The sequence below is a fragment of the Neomonachus schauinslandi genome, chromosome 11 (genome assembly GCF_002201575.2).
Source record: "Neomonachus schauinslandi chromosome 11, ASM220157v2, whole genome shotgun sequence".
Taxonomy (NCBI): Eukaryota; Metazoa; Chordata; class Mammalia; order Carnivora; family Phocidae; genus Neomonachus; species Neomonachus schauinslandi.
Genome location: NC_058413.1, coordinates 43514699 through 43533853, shown reverse-complemented (window position 1 = coordinate 43533853; position 19155 = coordinate 43514699). Strand labels below are relative to the sequence as shown.

General features: G+C 49.6%; 1 protein-coding gene across 6 annotated transcripts in view; it reads left to right on the top strand.

Annotated features, from left to right (window-relative positions):
• Positions 1–19155, top strand: part of ARNTL (aryl hydrocarbon receptor nuclear translocator like) — a 31040-nt gene that overhangs the window by 9985 nt on the left and 1900 nt on the right. For 2 of the 6 annotated variants that reach the window (XM_021685782.1, XM_044919623.1), the window contains 9 exons: positions 1745–1837; positions 3195–3312; positions 4948–5097; positions 7489–7732; positions 8828–8934; positions 10259–10409; positions 11281–11369; positions 12877–12985; positions 15628–15721. In XM_021685782.1, the coding sequence (XP_021541457.1) occupies positions 1745–1837; positions 3195–3312; positions 4948–5097; positions 7489–7732; positions 8828–8934; positions 10259–10409; positions 11281–11369; positions 12877–12985; positions 15628–15721 (1155 nt within the window). Of the gene's footprint in view, positions 1–1744; positions 1838–3194; positions 3313–4947; positions 5098–7485; positions 7733–8827; positions 8935–10258; positions 10410–11280; positions 11370–12861; positions 12986–15627; positions 15722–19155 lie in introns of all 6 variants that reach the window. The other 4 variants (XM_021685781.1, XM_044919622.1, XM_044919625.1 and 1 more) reach the window with 3 other exon arrangements.

Here is a 19155-nt window from a genome sequence, read left to right as displayed (position 1 = left end):
TGGCTGGGTACTCCACCTCCCCATTTTCTGAAAGCTAGGCAGACCCCACCAGGGCTTCTGTGTCCCTTACTAAGCCTGTCCTCCCCCAAGAGGGAGCCTGTCCTGTCTCCATGTGGCCCCGTGGTGCTGGTGGCATTCTCTTAGTCTCTGCTCATCTGCTGTGCCCTGGGCCCAGCTCCTTCACCTGGTGGCGTTTATCTGCTCGAGGGAAACTGAGTCAGAACATGTTGAGCCTCTCCTCACTGACGATTCACTGGCCTTTGGAGCCCTCTCGCTCTCCCTGGACGTGTTGAGACCCACTTTGTTGATGTCACGGGTTCAGGCCCAACTCTGCCCAGCATTCCCTCCAGGATGTCATGGGCAGCTTCTTCCGAGGCCCCTTCTGGGCCACTTCACTTCATCCGTGAAAAGCCTCAAGACACTTCTCCTGTGAGATGGGAGGTTGCCTGCAAGTTATTAATACCCTAGCTCTTGACTGGATGAGGCTTCCAGCAGATGGTGCTTGGAAAGTCTCTTCTTCTCCGCTGTCCTCCCCCGCCCCTGTGCTAGCTTAGGAAGAGCTCAGCCCCAGCTCCCTTCCGGCCGAGGGGCCAGGCACAGTCCCAGGGGCGGTGGTTCGGTCCCTGCTGCCGCCGTCATGGCCGCACTGGTGCGTGTGCCGTGATTTTCCTCCGGCACATTAGCTCGTTTCCTACTTCTTTGAATTATATTACATCCCCCAAGGCCCTTTTGTGGAAAGGGGAATAGAGTTCCTCTAGATTTTGCCCCAGAAGACACCGAGGACTGGCGAATAAAGCAAGATGTTGAATTAGAACTGTGGGAGCGGAGCATGAATGCAAGTACGTGACTGAGTGTGGAGCCCCCTCCCCGTCACTGGGAGCCCCCAGCAGGGGCCGAGTGGCTGGCCTTCTGCAGAGCTGTGGGCAGCTTTCACACACACACCACGGAGCCTAGTGTCTCAGGCGCCACGGCTCCAGTGCTTATCCGCTTTGGCCTAACGGCGTCCGGCCTCGATAGCCGCCTGTCCCGGGACTTTAGATTTTTATCTGTACTTAAGGTGAAGAAGAGGGAAGAAGAATGTAGGGGAAATTTTTGCTTTGCTTTTCTTGTCTCCCTTAGGATATAAGCAGCCCAGCCCTGGATCAAGAAATGATAGTCAAGAACAGTAGTTCTCAGTCCTTGTACATGAGAATCATTTGGAGTAGGGGTGAGAACAAGACTCCTGATCCAGCCCCACCCCAGACCATGAGCATAAAAACAACAACAAACAACACACCACTCCCCAGGTTGAGAAGCACTGTTCGAGAGCGTGCTCTGTACACGGAAGTGTTCACGTTGAGGACAGATGGTGGTCAGGATACAGGAGAGGGGGTTTTGATCTTAAAGGTTCCTTTCAATCTCAGAGTCTATGATTCTACATAGTTATAATTAAAGCAATAAAATAGGACTTCTCCGGACCTTGATACCCTCAAAGGAAAAGTCGTAAAGTGAATTCACTGTTGTAACAGAAATTACTTCAGTTGGACCGTCCCCTATAATCATTAGATGATCTGTGTGTCCGGACCTGCCTTGGAGAGCATCTTCCTCCTCTCCTGATGCGTTAGTTGTGAGCATCCTGTGACTGTCAATGAGGACAGTTCTCTGCTTTGGATACTTAGCAGACAAGTCCTTATTTGCTATCAGAGTGATTACAAATCGTGTTTCCTAAAGTGTGATAAATTGATTATCCATTTCTCCTGATTAGGCAGCAGATGGATTTTTGTTTGTCGTAGGATGTGACCGAGGGAAGATCCTCTTTGTCTCCGAGTCTGTCTTCAAGATCCTCAACTACAGTCAGGTATGACTCCTGTCGGGCTGGTGGTGGGCAGCCTCACAGCAGCCGGAAAGGTCACCCCACGTTTTAGAATGATTATGATATACAAGTCACATGGAAGATGCTTGTATCGTCCGCCCACACACACCCAGTGCTTCTTCCAGAAAATTTGTCATTTCTTAACAGAGAAATGAATTTAAACCTAGAAGAAAAAAAAAAATCTTTTTTTTTTTTTTTTAAAGATTCATTTATTTTTGAGAGAGAGAGAGAGCACGTGTGCATGCGTGCATGGTGGGGAGGGGCAGAGGGAAAGAGAATCTTAAGCAGACCCTGCACTCAGTGCAGAGCCCGATGGAGGGCTCGATCTCACGACCTGGAGATCATGACCTGAGCTAAAATCAAGTGTTGGACACTTAATCGACTGAGCCCCCCCAGGGGCCCCTAGAAAAAAGACTTTTGCATATGTTCCACGTTTCCCTCACAGGAAGGTTTAACTGTGATCTCATCAGCAGCTTTATACTTTCTTATTGCCACCCAATGACTATGCCACAACTGAAGGGGGGTGGGAGGCGGGAGGCAAGGGGCTCTCTAACAAGGAAAGGCAGGTAATAGAATACCGGAGAATAAAACAATTGGGAATCCACCAATACTTTGTTTGTGATGATGTATCCCTTTTTAATTCTGTTGAACCTTGGCTTCCTCTAAAAAAAAAAAAAAAAAAAAAAAAGACCCTAATAACCCCTACCTTTTATGATTGTTCATAGGATCAAATAAGATAAACATTCCCAAAAGCTTCTAGAGCAGAGTTTTTCACTTACTCTGTCCCCAGCGTTTTTCCTCATCCATTCATTCACTCACTCCTTCACCTGCTGGTGTTTGCACGGGAAGTTGGTAAGGCAGCAGAATAGAAGAATCAAAAAAAACATGTGTATACATTTGAAGGGATGTAAGTTGAATGTGTCCACAGTGTCTTGCTCTTCTTGGTCTTCGAGCAAAGTTATGAAGGTGGTCGCGGCTGAAGAGCACGGAGACTCGGGCTAGAGTCTGCACCCACGCCCTGTGTCCCTAGAAGGGCTTTCGTGGGCATCAGAAATCAATCAAAGGGAATGTGTGCAGTTGAAAGATTCCTGCCTTTGAGGAGCATGAACTATTTATAGAAGTATCCATATAATTAAGCCCTTTTCCCCTCGTGTGTTATCAAAACCAAACTCCCAATGCCTCGTTCCCTGTATCTCTATCTAGGCAGAGTGATTGGACAGGTGTACATGTTCACATGGGAAATCTTTGAAATTCTCCTGCTTAGAAAGACAAAGGCAAAGCACCTGTTGGGTAAGTTCTGTTCCACGCGCCGTTGACTCGTTTCCGTGCTTCATCCCCGCAGAATGATCTGATCGGTCAGAGTTTGTTTGACTACCTGCACCCTAAAGACATCGCCAAAGTGAAGGAACAGCTCTCGTCCTCAGACACGGCGCCCCGGGAGCGGCTCATAGATGCAAAAAGTGAGTCCAGGAGAAGGCTGCGGCTGCATCCTCGGGGCTCCCTCTGACCGCGAGCGAAGACAGCCGCTTGTGGCCGCCACGCTCGGCCCCTGGCCCCCCTCCTCTCTGCCCTTTATCCGGGTCACAGGTGCTCTCTTTGGCTCAAGGCAGTCCTCCACCTTCCTTCCTATTTGTTTGTTTTGTTTCACATAAAGAAGCAACAACTCAATGTCCAAATCCACTGAGAGGAAAAACAGCTACTTTGATTCTTTCTGGTTTTCAGTCTTCCCCCCGCCGCCGCCCCCCCCCCAGAATCTAGAACTTCCCACTTGTATGCTCCTGAGTTTCAAGGGCTCACGCCAGTTTGATTGGTTCCCCCCGAAAAAAATTCCCTCGGTTTACCTGAGTTACACACATGCAGCCTCCTTAGATAAAAGTAAGAAAACATGAAACATAAAAGTTTCTTTGGCCAAAGTGGTTCCTCATTAGTTGGCTCCCGCTCCTGGCTTCCTTCTTGAGCAGCGGAACCACCGTTCAATCCCCCCCCCCGATGTCTCCTGAGTGAGGCCCTGTAGCCCTCCTCCCATCAATCCTGTGGCTCCAGCATTAAGAACGTGGTGGAGCCTGGAGTCAGATTGCCAGGTTCCTGGCAACCACTTCCTGGTTCCCTGATTTTTCCAGCTGTGTGACCTTGAGCAAGTTACCTAACCTCTCTGTGCCTCCGTTTCCTTATCTGCAAAATAGTACCTGTCTCATTGGGTAGTTACGGGGATTAAATATATTAATATACATAAAGCCCGTGGGGCAGTTCCTGGCACACAGTAGGCACGATTGGCAGTATTGTGATATTTTCATTGAGTTCCTAAAAGTTCAACACGGCCCCTGGTACCTGTTGCCTTTTATAGTCTGGCCCTGGCAGTTTTTGGTAGTGACGTGAGGAGAAAAAGAAGGTGATGTTTGGTCTTTGCCTTTAAGGCTCTCACCATATAGTCAGGGAGACCAGGAGACAGCACCCCGCATACTAGGTTCTGCCATAGAGATAGTACCAGGCACAGAGAACAGACGACTCATTCTCGTGTGGGCGTGAGGACAGGCATCACCGAGTAGGTGACAGCTGAGGTGCGTTTGAAAGGATGACTACTGTGTGCCAGGCGGTGAAGAGACGAACAGAGCAGGGAAAGCGATTTCTGGATGGACACACAGGTGTCGCGCCCGCTCTGTGGCTGGAGCAAACCGAGCAGGGGCGGGGGGGGGGGGGCGGCCCGTGCGCATTCCGATCCCCGGGGTGGCTGTGGGAGGTAGGCTGGAGGGGTGACACCCAGCAGGAGCCCCGGGCAGCGGCCCCTCCTCTGATGGTCGCCCCCATGGTGGGCTCGTGTTATCCCCGGACACGGTCTGTAGACCAGTATCCAGTGTTCATAGGATCATGGTCCTGCTCCTCCTACCAGTAGCTGCATTCGAGGTGATCTGGAGACCTTTCCAGATTGATGGCCCACTTCCCCATGTTGCATCTTTTATGGCCTAAACTGAGGAGGAATGGTGTGGTCATTATAAAACAGTGAGGCAGGAAAGAAGAGGCTTTCTTCAAGGTCACACTCCCCCTCCTGACAGACAATACTACTCTCAGTTTATCACATTTTGTGTATTGATTTGCAGCTGGACTTCCAGTTAAAACAGATATAACCCCTGGGCCATCTCGATTATGTTCTGGAGCACGACGTTCTTTCTTCTGTAGGATGAAGTGTAACAGGCCTTCAGTAAAGGTGGAAGACAAGGATTTCCCCTCTACCTGCTCAAAGAAAAAAGGTAACCACTTCACTTCTTTAAAATCTTAATACAGTGGGGCAGGGGGGCTCCTGGGGGCTCAGTCGGTGAAGCGTCCGACTCTCGGTTTCAGCTCAGGTCATGAGCTTGCAGTCGTGGGATCGAGCCCCGCGTGCGGCTCTGGCGCTCAGCATGGAGTCGGCTTCAGAGTCTCTCCCTGTCCCTCCTGCACTCTCAAATAAATAAATAAAATCTTTTCAAAAAATAATAAAATCCTAATACAGGGGAGGCTGGCTTTGTGCACTGAGGGGCTCAGCAGGGCATGGGTTCGGTGGTCCCTTGCAGACCCCAGGACTGCAGCCAGTGCCATTCTCCCTCTACTGGGGAGGGCCTTTGGGGAGCAGGAGAGATTGGGAAGCCCTGGTGGTTGTCACCCAGACAGCGATTCGTGGGAAAGCTTCCTCCATGTAAATCCAGTCTGCTTTAAAGTGGTTGAGAAAGAGTACCCTCAGCCACAGTGCCAACCACGCCGAGCATCCCGCCCGTCCACCGAAATGACCCCTGCTCAGTTCACCCAGGACTGTCCTGTTGCTAGACACAACGGACACTTCGTCTTTCTTCCATCTTGAAATATTTTTTCCCCTAGGATTCCACGAAACCTCATTCTTCTCGTCTCCCCCATCCTCTGCCATGGTAGGCCCTCTTCCGACTTCCTTTTGCTGGCTCCTCATGTGTCCTGAGCCACCTTTCTATCTACACTTGACCCCTAGGTAATGTCATCTACTCCGTTAGCTTGCCGTGTCACGTATACGCCAGGAATGCCCAATTTAGATTTCTAGCCCAGACTTCTCTTTTGAGCTCCGGATCCATAAACCCACTTCTATCTGCCTGCTCCGCTATCCTCGGGCTCCTCGAACATGATCTGTGTAAGAGTGACCACCCAAGCTTCTCTGCGCTGTAAATGGCACCGTCGCCGCCCAGTTCACATACTGGAAGCTGGGGAGGCACCCCCAGCCCGGTTCACTCCGTCTCCCACTACGGTGATGAAGTGTGTATCCGCCTTGGACCCCGGCCCCCCTGCGCGCTCACCACGGCTCTTCACACTTGCCATCTCCCCACACGACAGCCAGGATGATCTTTCGGAAGCACAGCTTTCTATCGGCTCCCTGTTTAAAACCCTGCAGCGTGCCCCGCTGCTCTTGGAGAGAAGCTGCGAGTCCGTGACCGTGCACCCTCCACCCCCCGCCACTCCAGGTGCTCAGCTGTGCCGACTTCCTGTCCACGCCTCGCCCCCCTTTCTGCCCCAGGTCTCCGTCCGTTCTTGCTGGCCCCGGCCCCCGCCAGCTGCCTTCAGCCAGCTGGTCCTTTAGAGCTGGGCGTCCGGGGCCGCCACTCACCCCCTCAGGTTACTTGGACGTCTGTCTCCCCCCAGGGGCTAGAAACTCCATGCTGGCGCGTCTGATGGGTTTCCCGGTTTCCCAGTAACTAGCACAGACCCGCTGCTTCATAAACCCTCCATAAGGATGTGTTTATTGTCAAAATCCACAGGTGGTTCCCCAGAGTGTGTCCCCAAGTGAAATCCTCCCTCTTCTCTGCAGCGTACTCTCTATTCTCTCTTCCCTGAGTCTGTGAGCAGCAAGCATGCACTCCAAAAAAGTTCATTTTCTTTCTTTCGTACCAAATGTTCTGATATCCATAGCAAATCTCAAGAGTTCTCAGAAGCTTCTCCCGCGTGCTTCCCCGCCTGCCCATCCTCACTGCGGCACCAGAGCACAGCCCTCCCCATCTCTCGCCGTCTCCGCTCCTGCCTGTCTTCCTCCTGATCCTTAGCCCTCCGGTTTCCCTAGCAGTCTGCTCCTGCAGTGTCCAAAGCACCATTTGCTTTTGCTGTTTCCCCACTTACGTGCCTTTGGAAGCTCCCCTTTCCCTGTCTGAGAAACACACGGTTGTTAGCAAATAGCCTAAGACCCCAGTAATCTGCGCCCACTTGCCTGTCCAGCTCTGTGTCCAGCCCCTCCCAGGCCCCCCTTTTCCACTTCAACCACGCCAAGCCCTCCGTTGCTTCTCATACCGGACGCACCTCCGCGCTTTGTACCTTCTCGACCTTCGCCCATTCTAGTCCCTTAGCTGGTGCTCATCCTTCTTGATCCACCTCCTACCTGGTTTTCCTGGGCAGCCCTCCTCTCCCCAGGTAGATGGAGCTACTTCTTCCTTGGCAGACGTGACGCTCTTGGCATAACGGGCCCAGCCCCACACAGATGACGCTGGATGATAGCGGCCCACTTCCGTGCCTTCCTCTCTCTCTGGAGTCTCCCTTCTGGAGAGTGAAGCTTGTTTATTGTTTGACTCCCACCCCGCATCCCAGCCCACCCCAGGCTGCCGAGCCTGCTTGCTCCCAGCCTGACACTGACCGCAGACTTTGCTTTCTAGCAGATCGAAAGAGCTTCTGCACCATCCACAGCACAGGGTACCTGAAGAGCTGGCCACCCACAAAGATGGGGCTGGACGAGGACAGCGAACCGGACAACGAGGGCTGTAACCTCAGCTGCCTTGTCGCCATCGGACGCCTGCATTCTCACATGGTTCCGCAGCCGGTGAACGGGGAAATCAGGGTGAAGTCTATGGAGTATGTGTCTCGGCACGCGATAGACGGGAAGTTTGTTTTTGTAGACCAGAGGTGAGAGTCTGCGTGTTACCCGTGAACACTAATCGTGTAAGATTTTCACGTCTGAGTAAAGCAGAGCAGGCTGGGCCATCAGGGTAAAGAGAGAAGGAAGCGATGGGGATCTCTGCTAAAAAATGAGACCCTTCGGAATATCATCATAGATACAGAGATTTTCTCTTTAACACTCTTTGGCACGTAGAGACAGCTAAGTAGGTGACATCGTGGTTCGATGTCCATGGCCAGGAGAGAAATGGTAGGCATAGGATGTTGTCTGAATGTGCGTGGAATGTTCAGAACCATGGCTGTGATTAAAATTCTGGAATGTAGGACTTGGAAAAGATGATCTAGTCCTGAGCTGTCCAATGCAATGGTCGTTGGCTATGGCAATCTCATACAGCCATTCAAGTCTTGGTTAAAACTAAGCTAAAAGTTCCTCAGGCTCACTAGCCATATTACGGGTACTCTTTCGCTCTGTGAGGCTAATGGCACAGATCAAGAACATCGCCATTGCAGAAAGCTCCGTTGGCAACACTGATCTAGTCCAGTCTCATTTTTCTGGGTGAGGACCTGGGGCCCCACCTGAAGACTGGCCGCCTCCCATTCACAGCGGAATGGTAGTAGTAGACCTGAGCTGAGGACCCTGATGTGCCCAGTTTGCTCTCCGTGGCCTCCTTGAGAATATTCACAGGCTGCTACGTTTTCTGGCTATTAGAAATAGTCACTACATGCAGGAAAAGGATGCCGCCACTTTTCAAGGCCCTCGTGGCCCCCGCCACTGGAGCTTCTAATGTTTGGCCATTTGATTTAAAAAAAAAAAAAAAAAGTAATAAAATGGAGAAGCTTTGCCCTGAGGTTTGGGTTTCTGTCACATTTTTATCTGACTACTATAGTTACCATTTTTAAGTCTCCTTTCTTGGGATAACGGCCCCTTTGAGAGGCTTCTTTTCTTTCTCTTCCCTCTGTTTTTAGAGTGTTGGTTAAGTTCAGTTGCACAAAAAAAATACATCCACTCAGCTTGGACCTTGTTCTCATCAGCGCAGTGGGGTTCATCCACTGCAGAGATGCTGTTAATTGTCTGAATAACTTTCTTTTTTAAAAAAACTCTAGGGCAACAGCTATTTTGGCATATTTACCACAAGAACTTCTAGGCACATCATGTTATGAATATTTTCACCAAGATGACATAGGACATCTCGCAGAATGTCATAGGCAAGGTAAGCTGGGCGGGTACAAAAGGTCTTAACTTTAAGGTGCCCCCCTGCTTTGAAACTAGTCCACATAAAGGTTCCAGAGAAATCTGCCCCCAATGATGTGGGAGTGAGCCAGGCCAGGAGTCTTCAGGCCAAAACATGTCTGAGAAGAGGCTGATGTTCCCGGGCCCCGTTTATCCCCTCACAGTGAACCCACCTTGGACTGCCTAGCAGTTTCCTGTACATAGGACAGCGCGCTTTCTGGAAAGCATCCCTTGTCTTGTTACACGGACCCTGTAAAGATTTGGTATGGCTCAAACAGATCTGATTCTCTCTTCCGTAAAATCCTGCCATGCTTCCTGTATTTCCCTCTTGCTTTGTGGCGTGGGCACATACCAGCCTCCCGAGAGAGGAGCCGGTCCTGAGCCCTTCCCTCGTTCATTCACCTCAGACGTGCGTTTCCAAAGAGGCCCCTTCTTGCGCCTCTGGTACTGCAACCCTAGTTCCGGCCCTTGGGCCCAGCCGGTAATTGTGAGAGACTCCTAGCAGGCTCCCTTCTGCCCCACCTTCCACCTTCCACCTTCCATAGCTGTCCTGTTTACGCCCCAATGGATTAAGCTTGATAACATCCCATCCTTCCTTAAACTTCCTGCCTTTAAAACCTTTGACCAGCATTCGGGACCTTCCGCCTCCTGACCCTGACCCCCCCCCCCCGCTTCACCCCCCCCCCCCCCCCCCCCCCCGCCTGCAGAGGCATCAGGGACATCTCCTCATTTCCTGCCCCCACCAGGCCGTGCCACGCGCCGGGCACTGCTGGGTTCTTCCCTCCCTCCTGTCCACACACCTGTACTCCTGCCTCGAGGCTTTGATCTCTTCCTCTGCGTGGCTGCCTCTCACGTTCCTCTCCTGAGGGCAGGGCCGCGTGCTGTCTCCCTTCTCTCTCCAGTGCCCGGCCCGTGAAAGGTGCCGGTTACATGTTTGTGACATGGAAGAATGAAGTTTGACTAGGTGGGTGACCCCCTGGAGTCAGAGGTCCTAAAAATGCTGTTCCGCCATCAGGCTTTGTGATGGGGAAAGGACGCGGGCCCCCGGGACGTTTGTTGCTCCCTTCAAGGCTCATCTCAGTCCGATGTCGATAGCCTTCGTTTCAGACACTGAGCAACAGCAAGTGACTCACACATGAACCGAAAGGCTCTGGATGAAGCCCTCGGAAACAACCCGTTCTCCGAGGGCCCGCGCCCCGGGCTGATGACACAGTGATGGCTCTGGAACCTGGCACACTTAGGATTTGGCTGGTTTCGTATGTTGGCCTACGGGAACCATATTCATGGCTTCTTTCCATTTTCAGTTTTACAGACGAGAGAAAAGATTACGACTAACTGCTATAAGTTTAAAATCAAAGATGGTTCTTTCATCACGCTGCGGAGTCGATGGTTCAGTTTCATGAACCCTTGGACCAAGGAAGTCGAATACATTGTCTCAACCAACACTGTTGTTTTGTAAGTGTTCTCCCCGGATCAGAAGCTCCCTTGCTTCCGAGCTCTAGGTGCCTGGGGCTCTCTCCCTGGGAAGGGGTGCGCGGGCGCGGGTGGCAGCGAGTACCCCAGCCTTCCCCACTAGCTTGCTGATACCCTCTGAAGCCTCAGGGCTGGCAGAAGCCCACAGGGGTGTTAACACAGAACACGCTTCCAGACGGAGACCGCGCAGGCCCCTGGCTTGGGGAACTGCGCCAGGAGACAGCAGCGTTTCCTGCCCAGTGCAGCAGTTAGCGTTTAAGTCCCGGCGGCCCTGCGCCCCGGGCGCCCCTGGTGCTGCCGTGGACGGGAGGGTTGACGGCCCGTTCAGAGCAGCCCGGGCTGCAGATGGCCGGGTGTCCGCGCCCGCCAGGCCGGTGGCCCCAGTGCTGGCAGCCGGAAGCCTGCCTCAGAGGCTCGGCCCCCAGCTAGGCGAGAAGGGAAGGACCTGCTCTTTGGCCAGAACTGCTCCGCACATCTCCTTCCCCGTGGTGTCCGGACCCAGCCCCCGTGGCTGGAGCCGAGTGGCGGGGGGGGCCCGGGGTAAGGTGCCCCTGCAGAGTGGCGGGGGAGGAGGCCTCGGAGCGGGGGCTGCGGGCGGCCACAGTCCCCTTCTCTGCTGGACCGTGTGTCCCGTACGGACCAGGAAGGCCCAGGCAGGCAGTGCGGCCCAAGGCCGGAATGCTGCCCGTCCTGTCCTCAAACGGCGAGGAGCCCCGCTGAGCCACTCAGACAGACACTTCCTTTTCTGGCCTGTCCAGGTCCAGAGTGGACACCGGACACCTTGGCCAAGGTGAAAGGTGCACAGTTCTGAGCAGGCCTGACTCATGTTTCCTTATTGCTGGGATGTTCACAGAGCCAACGTCCTGGAAGGCGGGGACCCAGCCTTCCCGCAGCTCACAGCGTCCCCCCACAGCATGGACAGCATGCTGCCCTCTGGAGAAGGTAACTATGGGCTGCAGGGGCATCGGGGCTTGCCCGTGAGAAGCCGCTTTGGCCAGCGTACCCTGTCCCCAAGTAGCTGGTGTCCCCAGCCCCCATGTGAGAAAGGAGGCTCCAGGGGATGAGCACTAAGGACGTTGTCCTCTCATATTCTCTGTTGAGCCTGGAATACAGGGAGCTCAATTTTTGCTTTTCCTGAGGCTGCCTGGACCCTGGAAGCCCTTGAAACAGCAAACTCCCTGCTCCTCTTGGGCTTTCCCCCATGTTGCCCAGTGACTGGGACGTGGTGCCTTCTGGTGACTGTCACTGGCTCCAGTGGTGGGTGGAGGGTGTCTGTCAGCACCGGGCTATGCGCTATACGGAGCGGGGCTCCCTCCCGGCCCCGGCCCCTGCTCTCTGCACTTGACTCATCCTTCCCTGGGACCACCTCTGCTTGCATGGCTTCCTTCAGTCCCGTCTCCACCAGGGACTCCTACATCCGGTCTGTCTCCAGAGCTCTAGGTCTGTCTCTCCAGCTGCCTCCTGGACCGAGCCACCTGGAGTCTCAAAAGCACCTGAAATTCAGCATCTCCAAACCCAGTCTCTGCACTCCTCTGGTTGCTCAAGCCAGAAACCTTGACTCCTCCTTCTCGCCCGTTCTATCTGAACACGAAATCCTGTCCTTTCTACCTGTTAGACTTCTCCATCTCCCTCGCCTGGATCATTGCAGAGAATTTTCTAACCCTAGTCTCACTCCCCCACCCAATCCCCCTTCTCCACTGTCATTCATTCTCTGTGAAGTGGACTTTCCAGTAACCGAGTCCAAGTGCCTTTTCCGTGGGAAGTGCTTTGGCACCCCTTATGCTCAGGAGCCCATCCAAATCCGTTAGTACAGTACCCAAGACCTTTCAGGATCAGATGGGTGGCTCCTGTGGTGTCATCTGTTACCCCTGCATCTCATTCATGAGGGAGCTCCTGGAGTAGTCTCCCAAGTTTCGTCCCCCCTCCGTGCTCTTGTGTATATTCGTGGCTGTGGGTGGAATACCTTCCCGTCCTCACCTCTCTGCCAAGCTAATTTCTCGTCCTCTCTCAAGACTCAGCTCAGAGTTAAACTTTCCCAGGAAGCTGCCCCATGGCCCTGGAGGAGCTGGGTGCCTGGGGCTTACCGGTCAAGCTTACCGCACTTGGTTCCAGCCATTGGTCATCTTGTCTGTCTCCCTGTTAGACTGTGAGCTCCTTGAGGGCAGAGCTGCTGACTTACCTCTGTGACCCTGGCTTGCATACGGTGGTGGTCAGGAAACAGATGTTGAGTGCGGGCGGGGAAGTAGATGCTTTGCTTTGGTCTCTGATCCTGGATGCAGACTTGAGCCTTCTGCTGGAGTGTCTTTTCCTGACAAGCTGTGCTCTGTTGCCCCTTGGGCCGTAACCCGAAGGTTGAACTTCAAGTGGATCACAAGATGAACTGGTTTTAACGCATAATAGCATTTCTTCCTTGGTCGCCCTTTCCCACTCTCAGATTCCTTTGTTGTAGGTGGCCCAAAGAGGACCCACCCCACTGTTCCAGGGATTCCAGGGGGAACCAGGGCTGGGGCAGGCAAAATAGGTCGAATGATTGCTGAAGAAATCATGGAGATCCACAGGCAAGTAACACCTTCTAGTTGCACCCTTAAACCAGTGGTTCTCTACCCAGAGCATTTTACCCCTCAAGGGATGTTTTGCGGTATCTGGAGACATTTGTGGTTGTCATATCGGGTAGGATGTTGCTGTTAAACAGTCCCGTGGATAGAGACCAGGGATGCTGCTTGCTAAACATCGTGTCGTACACAGGGCAGCCTCCCTCCCATTTCCCCCACCCCCAACAAAGAACTTTCCAGTCCAAAATGCCAGTAGTGCCGAGATTGAGAAACCTTGCCTTAAAGAGTGAAACCCAAACAGGCCAGAGTTAAAGGGAATTCTTTGGGAGACTCAATTTTCTTGTTACTTTGTATTATGACTCAAGGGGCTAATGAGGATGGATGAACACTAACAATACAGGACTGCAGGAGCGGTGACCGTCCTTGATCTGGGCCTTAACAAATCATTAGCTGCTTCTAGTCAAAAAGCTGCCTAGCTTTAGTAATAGAGACCAAGCAGAAGCTCTCTTGAGAGGGCTTCTTTTCCATATGAAAAGAGAGGGGAAGTAGTTTACTTGGGTTTGAGTTCTGGGCCTCTACTTGACTGTGCTTAAGAGATTCACTTAACTTCTGGTCTCTGTTGAGTTAAGCCATAAAAGGCGGGTAATAACTATCTCTCAAGGATTGCTTTAGGAGTGTGAGAGGTCTCAGGAACGTTTCTAGAACAGAAACTGACATATGGTGAGTGCCCAGAAATTGTTGTTTAAATCTGAGTCTTTAAGAGTAGTGATTAAGAGGGAAGCAGTTACATGTTCATCTGAATTTGGGGGATGGAGAGGGTAGTAACCAGGCCCTTAGGAATGCACGCTTAATGGAACATAATAAGAGAAGGGAAAAATTATTCCCTGCTGCCACTGGATTGATTCTCTCAGGACAATTAAAAGCTGGTCTTGTTTTCTAGTTGGCCATAGAGGGGCTCTTATCCCAGTGGGCAGGACAGTTCTGTTCCAACCCTGTGGGAATGGTGGCTATGACCCCTTGGGTCTACTTCAGGAAGATGTCAGGGCAGAGTGCAGTGATAATCAGATTCTTACTGGCCACTATGGACATACTCTGTGCCTTGCTTGAAACCATCCAAGAAGAGTGTAAAACAGTCCTTGACCTCAAGGATCTTACAGTGGTTGAGAAGTCTATTTTCTTTATGAAAATAGAAAAAAAGGGAGTGTGTGTGAGCTGAAGCAAGGAAAGGAGATTGCTAAGAATCCTAATAAAAAATGCTGAAGTTTAGACAGGAAAAAAATTGTAAGACCCCATTCATTGTAGGATGCTGAACGGATGTCCAAAATGTTGTTAATAATAACTTATGTTAATGCTAATAAGCATAAGGAAGTTGGATTGGAATAGGAAGAGATGAAGGTGAACATGCTTAATAACCCAGGAATGAGGCCCATCCCTCAGTGATGATACTGTCCCAAAGAAAAATCAGTAATTTCAGGACTAGAAGATGAAATAACAATGAAAAGGCAATGCCAAGATGGGGAACCCAGGAAAATAGTGGCTTCCTAGACATAAGTAAAGGAAGATGGGAGGCATTCAGCAATTTAGTAAGCGATTAGTACCCATCTGTGTGTGCTGAGAGTGCATGGCATATAGTTGTATCCTGCCTTTGAGGAGCTTATGATCCTGGAGAAAGCTTATTCACTCCCAAGTCTACAGAACCAGGCGGCGCAGGCCAATGGCCAGAGGACTGCTGAGCACTTGGGAGCGGGCTGCCTGGCTAACCCGGAAGCTGTATTCGTCCCTGTAGACGCTAAGGGCCTGGTGGTCACACAGCTGCCACCGTACACAGGCTTCCCCGCCAGGCCGTTCCTTCCTTTCCTGCGCTCCCTCAGCCTGACGAGCGTGTGTGTGGGTTTACAGTTCTAAGACTTTCTCTCTGTTAATCTCCTATGAGGAGAAACCTACCAGCTGAGAGGGCCTGGAACCCCTGTTCATCACCTGTTGCTTTTGAAGGCGGTGGGAAGAGTTGCCCTACTCCTACCCCTCCTCCTCATCCTTCGACTCCTCCTACTGCAAGGCTACTTTCTAGGTGTAGCTGAGCCACCCCAGCACCTTCCATTTCCTAAGAGTATTCACTAGCTGAAAAGTGTTTGTAGGGAAGAGGATAAATCACTTGCTGTGGTTTCTAGTTTATGGTATCAAAGATAGAGGTTGAACTTCTCAAGTCCCCTCCAACTCTGAGATCTAGATTCTATAAGAAATGAAACTGGCCACTTACTTGAAACTCAACAACCTGAAATCCAAACTCTAAACTAAGGCTTTGTCAGTGAGATGCTGGACTCCAGGGACTGCAGTCTAGATCAGGTGCCTGTGGGATAAGTAACAGCTTCTTGCCTGCTTTGTAAACATAATTTTATTGGAACACAGCTACACCCATTCATTTCCATATTATCTATGGCCGCTTTCAAGCTACAGTGGCAAGAGTTGAGTAGTTGGGATCAAGACCTTCTGGCCTACAGAGCCTAGGCAGTTACTATTTGGCCCTTTACAGAAAAAGTTTGCCAATCCCTATTCTAGTTCTTCATCCTTCTTTGTTCCCACCCCCCACCCCTGACACCCCACTGAAGAAAAGGAAAGGCAATATAACTAACTCCTCTTTTCTCTGACAGAATAAGAGGGTCCTCACCTTCCAGTTGTGGCTCCAGCCCATTAAACATCACAAGTACACCTCCCCCTGATGCCTCTTCTCCAGGAGGCAAGAAGGTAAGGCTGATGACTCTTCAACTAAGGTCCTTCTTAATCCAGAGAGCCTCTTGCCCAAGTTCTGAAATGTTGGGGGTGGGAGTATGTGATTACCATTGTGGTTGCTGAAACAAGTTGGACCCTCTTTTAAATAAAGGCATCTGTGTGAGTTTAGGTATAAGGCATTTGGGTGGAGCTAGAGAGGTTGCTGATATCCTTAGTGGATTTATTCCATGTGAATAGGGGAAGGCAGAAAGAATGTTCTAAGGAATGGGGAGGCCACTGCATTGAGGGAACAATTCAAGAGCTCCCATGAAGGAAGGATTAGTGAGTACCTCACAGAAAAAAATTATCTAGTTCACTGCCAAGAATTTTCAAGGGAGAAAATATCACTAGTCGCTAGTGCAGGCACGGGAAACGGTAATACTAAGCAGGAGCACTTTGGTGCTTTGGAAGGCAAGCCGTGCCTTCGCAGCTGCAGACTACGTGGGGGCTCTGCTGCCTGGGTTTCCTGTGATAGGACAGCACTGGGTACAAGTACTGTATCAGTCGCCAGCGCTCATGAAGAGTTGGCTAGAAGATTACACTATCAATAAGCTTAGAAACCACTCATCTGTTTTCATCTTTGCCAGAGAATTTACAAGTGTAGAGCCATGTTAATTGCAAATCATAAATCTGTAGTGCCTGATGGTAATACAGGTTAGGATGATCCAGAAATCTTTGGACATAGTCTTCCTTCCCCTACCTCCCAAAACATACAGAGAGAAAGAATATTGTAATTTACATAGACAGGACTCCTAGAACACAAATTGTATCAAAAGCAGGATATGGGTTTTCCGAACTGCATTCCTCTGAGGCTCAGGTTACCAGGAGCTGTGGTGCTACCAGGTAGGATGGGGCAAGGGTGGTTAGTGAGTAGAGAGGGCAAGGACTCCTGCTTCTACCAGGGTGGCTTTATTTTATACAGGAATCTGCTGTAAAAATTTCTCTTTGAAAAGAAGTTTTGATTCTACCCCCAGCAAAGGTTTCAAAGTCAATAAATTAATGGGTAAGAGTGATCAGTGAAAGACAGACCTGGTCTTGAAGCCTGGCCTTGCCATGTGCTAGCTGTGTGGCCCTGTATAATTATTTAGCCCTACTTTTGTTTTATAACAGGGCTCCAATAGGTTAGGACACTCAGCATCTTTGTATATGAAGTCCTGTTATGAGGTAATATATGTGAAAGTGCCTGGCTTTTGGTAATGACTCAGAAGATAGCACCAACACATAAAGCCTAGGCTTGGTACATCCCAATCCCTGTTTACAGGTTTTTCTCTTAGGCCTGTTCTCCTGTTACATCCCTAGGTCCTTCCTCCATGTTGGATCCACCATCTCCTTGGGGTGGTATCCCTTTCTCTGCTTCTCAGTTCAACTTTTAGGCACTTGACTTCCTGGTATTACCAAGAATCCCACTACCCTGTTTTGAAAGGTTATCACGCCAATATAGTGCTTAAATATTACTCAGGGAACTTCTATGTACATTTTCTCATCTTAGCCTCACAACTTTATAGGTGGCAAAATCTAAGCTCCCAAATATTAAATGCTGGGCTAATCATTTAACAAGTATAGCCCCAAACTTAAAGTCAGGTCTCTTGACTTTTGATTCTTTCCACACCAACAACTTCAGAGATCTAATACTGTACTCTACGTCACAAAACCCCAAGTATTTTTGAGGCATTAATGGAAGAATTTTTTTCTTTGGGCTTACAAAAATGGATCTGGCAGAAAAAATTTCTGAATACATTCTGACCCTCAGCAACAGGACTTGTAAGAGTAGCTTAAACAAGACGAGAGTTAGAAAGGACAGCAGCATTGTACCAAAGCCAGGAGAGTAAAGGTGGCCCCATGCTTCCAGCCCTTCCCAGTCACTTTTAAATTGAGCAGGTCCAAAAATGAGCCATTTAGCTTGACCGTTATTTCATTCAGGGTCAAGCTAAAAAACTGAGGCTCTGAGTGCACCTCCTAGGTTCCAGGAGTCTGGACATCCAGAGGCACTAAGGCAGGTTCAGTTAAAGCAGCAGCTCCCTGGTGCTGAGGGAGGCAAGATCCTTTCAGGGATCTGCAAGGTCAAAATTATTTTCATAATCTAAAACATTTTTTTCCCTCTCACTGTGTTGATACATGAACTAATAGTGCAAAAAGCAGCGTTGGGTAAAACTGCTGGTGCTTTGGCAAAAATCATGACAGTGGCACCAACCAGGACTAGTTAGTCCGTGTAGTCTTCACCACCATATACTCACAATAAAAAAAAAAAAATTCAAGCCAGTTTCATTTAAGGATATCCTTAATAAGCAGTAAAAATAGTTTATAAAATCCTTGAGTAAACCTTTTTAACACTGTTACAAAATGGGAAGTATGCGTAAAGCACTTGTGCTGCATACTGAAGTACAATGGTCCATCGTCTCAGGGAAAAGTACCCGCGTGCTAAGTTATGAGCTAAAGGAACTGCTCTTGTCAAGGGACACCATTGTTACTATTGCAAACTATGCTTGTTCAGACTTGGGTATTTAGCATACATTTAAATGAATGAACTGGTGAGTTCAAGGAAGACAGCTGACAGTATTTGTTGCCCATGATAAAACTTAGCTTTCAAGCAAAAATTAGAGTTTTTGGAAAACTCGTATCTGCTACTTTGAACTCAACAGCTTCCCCAAACTTACTATTACCTCATCATCAGAAATACCTTTTAACAATGGGGATGTTTTGCGTTATAATAAATGAAATGTGTCAACATCAGCAAGTGTTTTCCAAATGACCAATGCAGCAAGATACTTCAAAATCATGCAAATGTATACCAATGGATTTTTATATAATAGAGTACAAGAATTTCATTGATACGGTTTCCGATTCCACACTGCACCTAATCTTTAAGAAACTTCCACTTGTTGAGTTTTGATGTAGTATCAAAGACTACCAAAGTTATTGGAAAAAGCTATTAAATAGGACCTCCCTTTCCCAACTACATACCTGATTTCCTTCATATACTTCAATCAGACATCTAAATAGACTGCAGAAAATGAGAATCCTGTTAAATCCTATTGAGGCAGACATTTGGTTTGCAAAAAAATTTTTTAAAAATGACATTTCTTTTTGCTATTTTAGAAAAGCTATTTTTCATTAAAATGCTATTCATGTTAACATCTAATAAGTTTATTAGATTTTAAAAATTTATTAGTTTTAACTTCAAATATAGTAAATATTGATAAATACATGTAAGCAAAAGTTCTTTGGAGTTCTCAATTCTTAAAGGTTTCCCTACCAAAAAGCTGGATTGGGAAAATAAATTTGTAATGCCACCTACTGGCAAGATCTGAAATCACTGCCTCTCCTGAAATCTAATCAGCTCACCAAGGTAATTTAGTCCTTGGCCTTAATCATGTGAATAAGGTGATCCAAGATAATCGAATGCTCTAGGG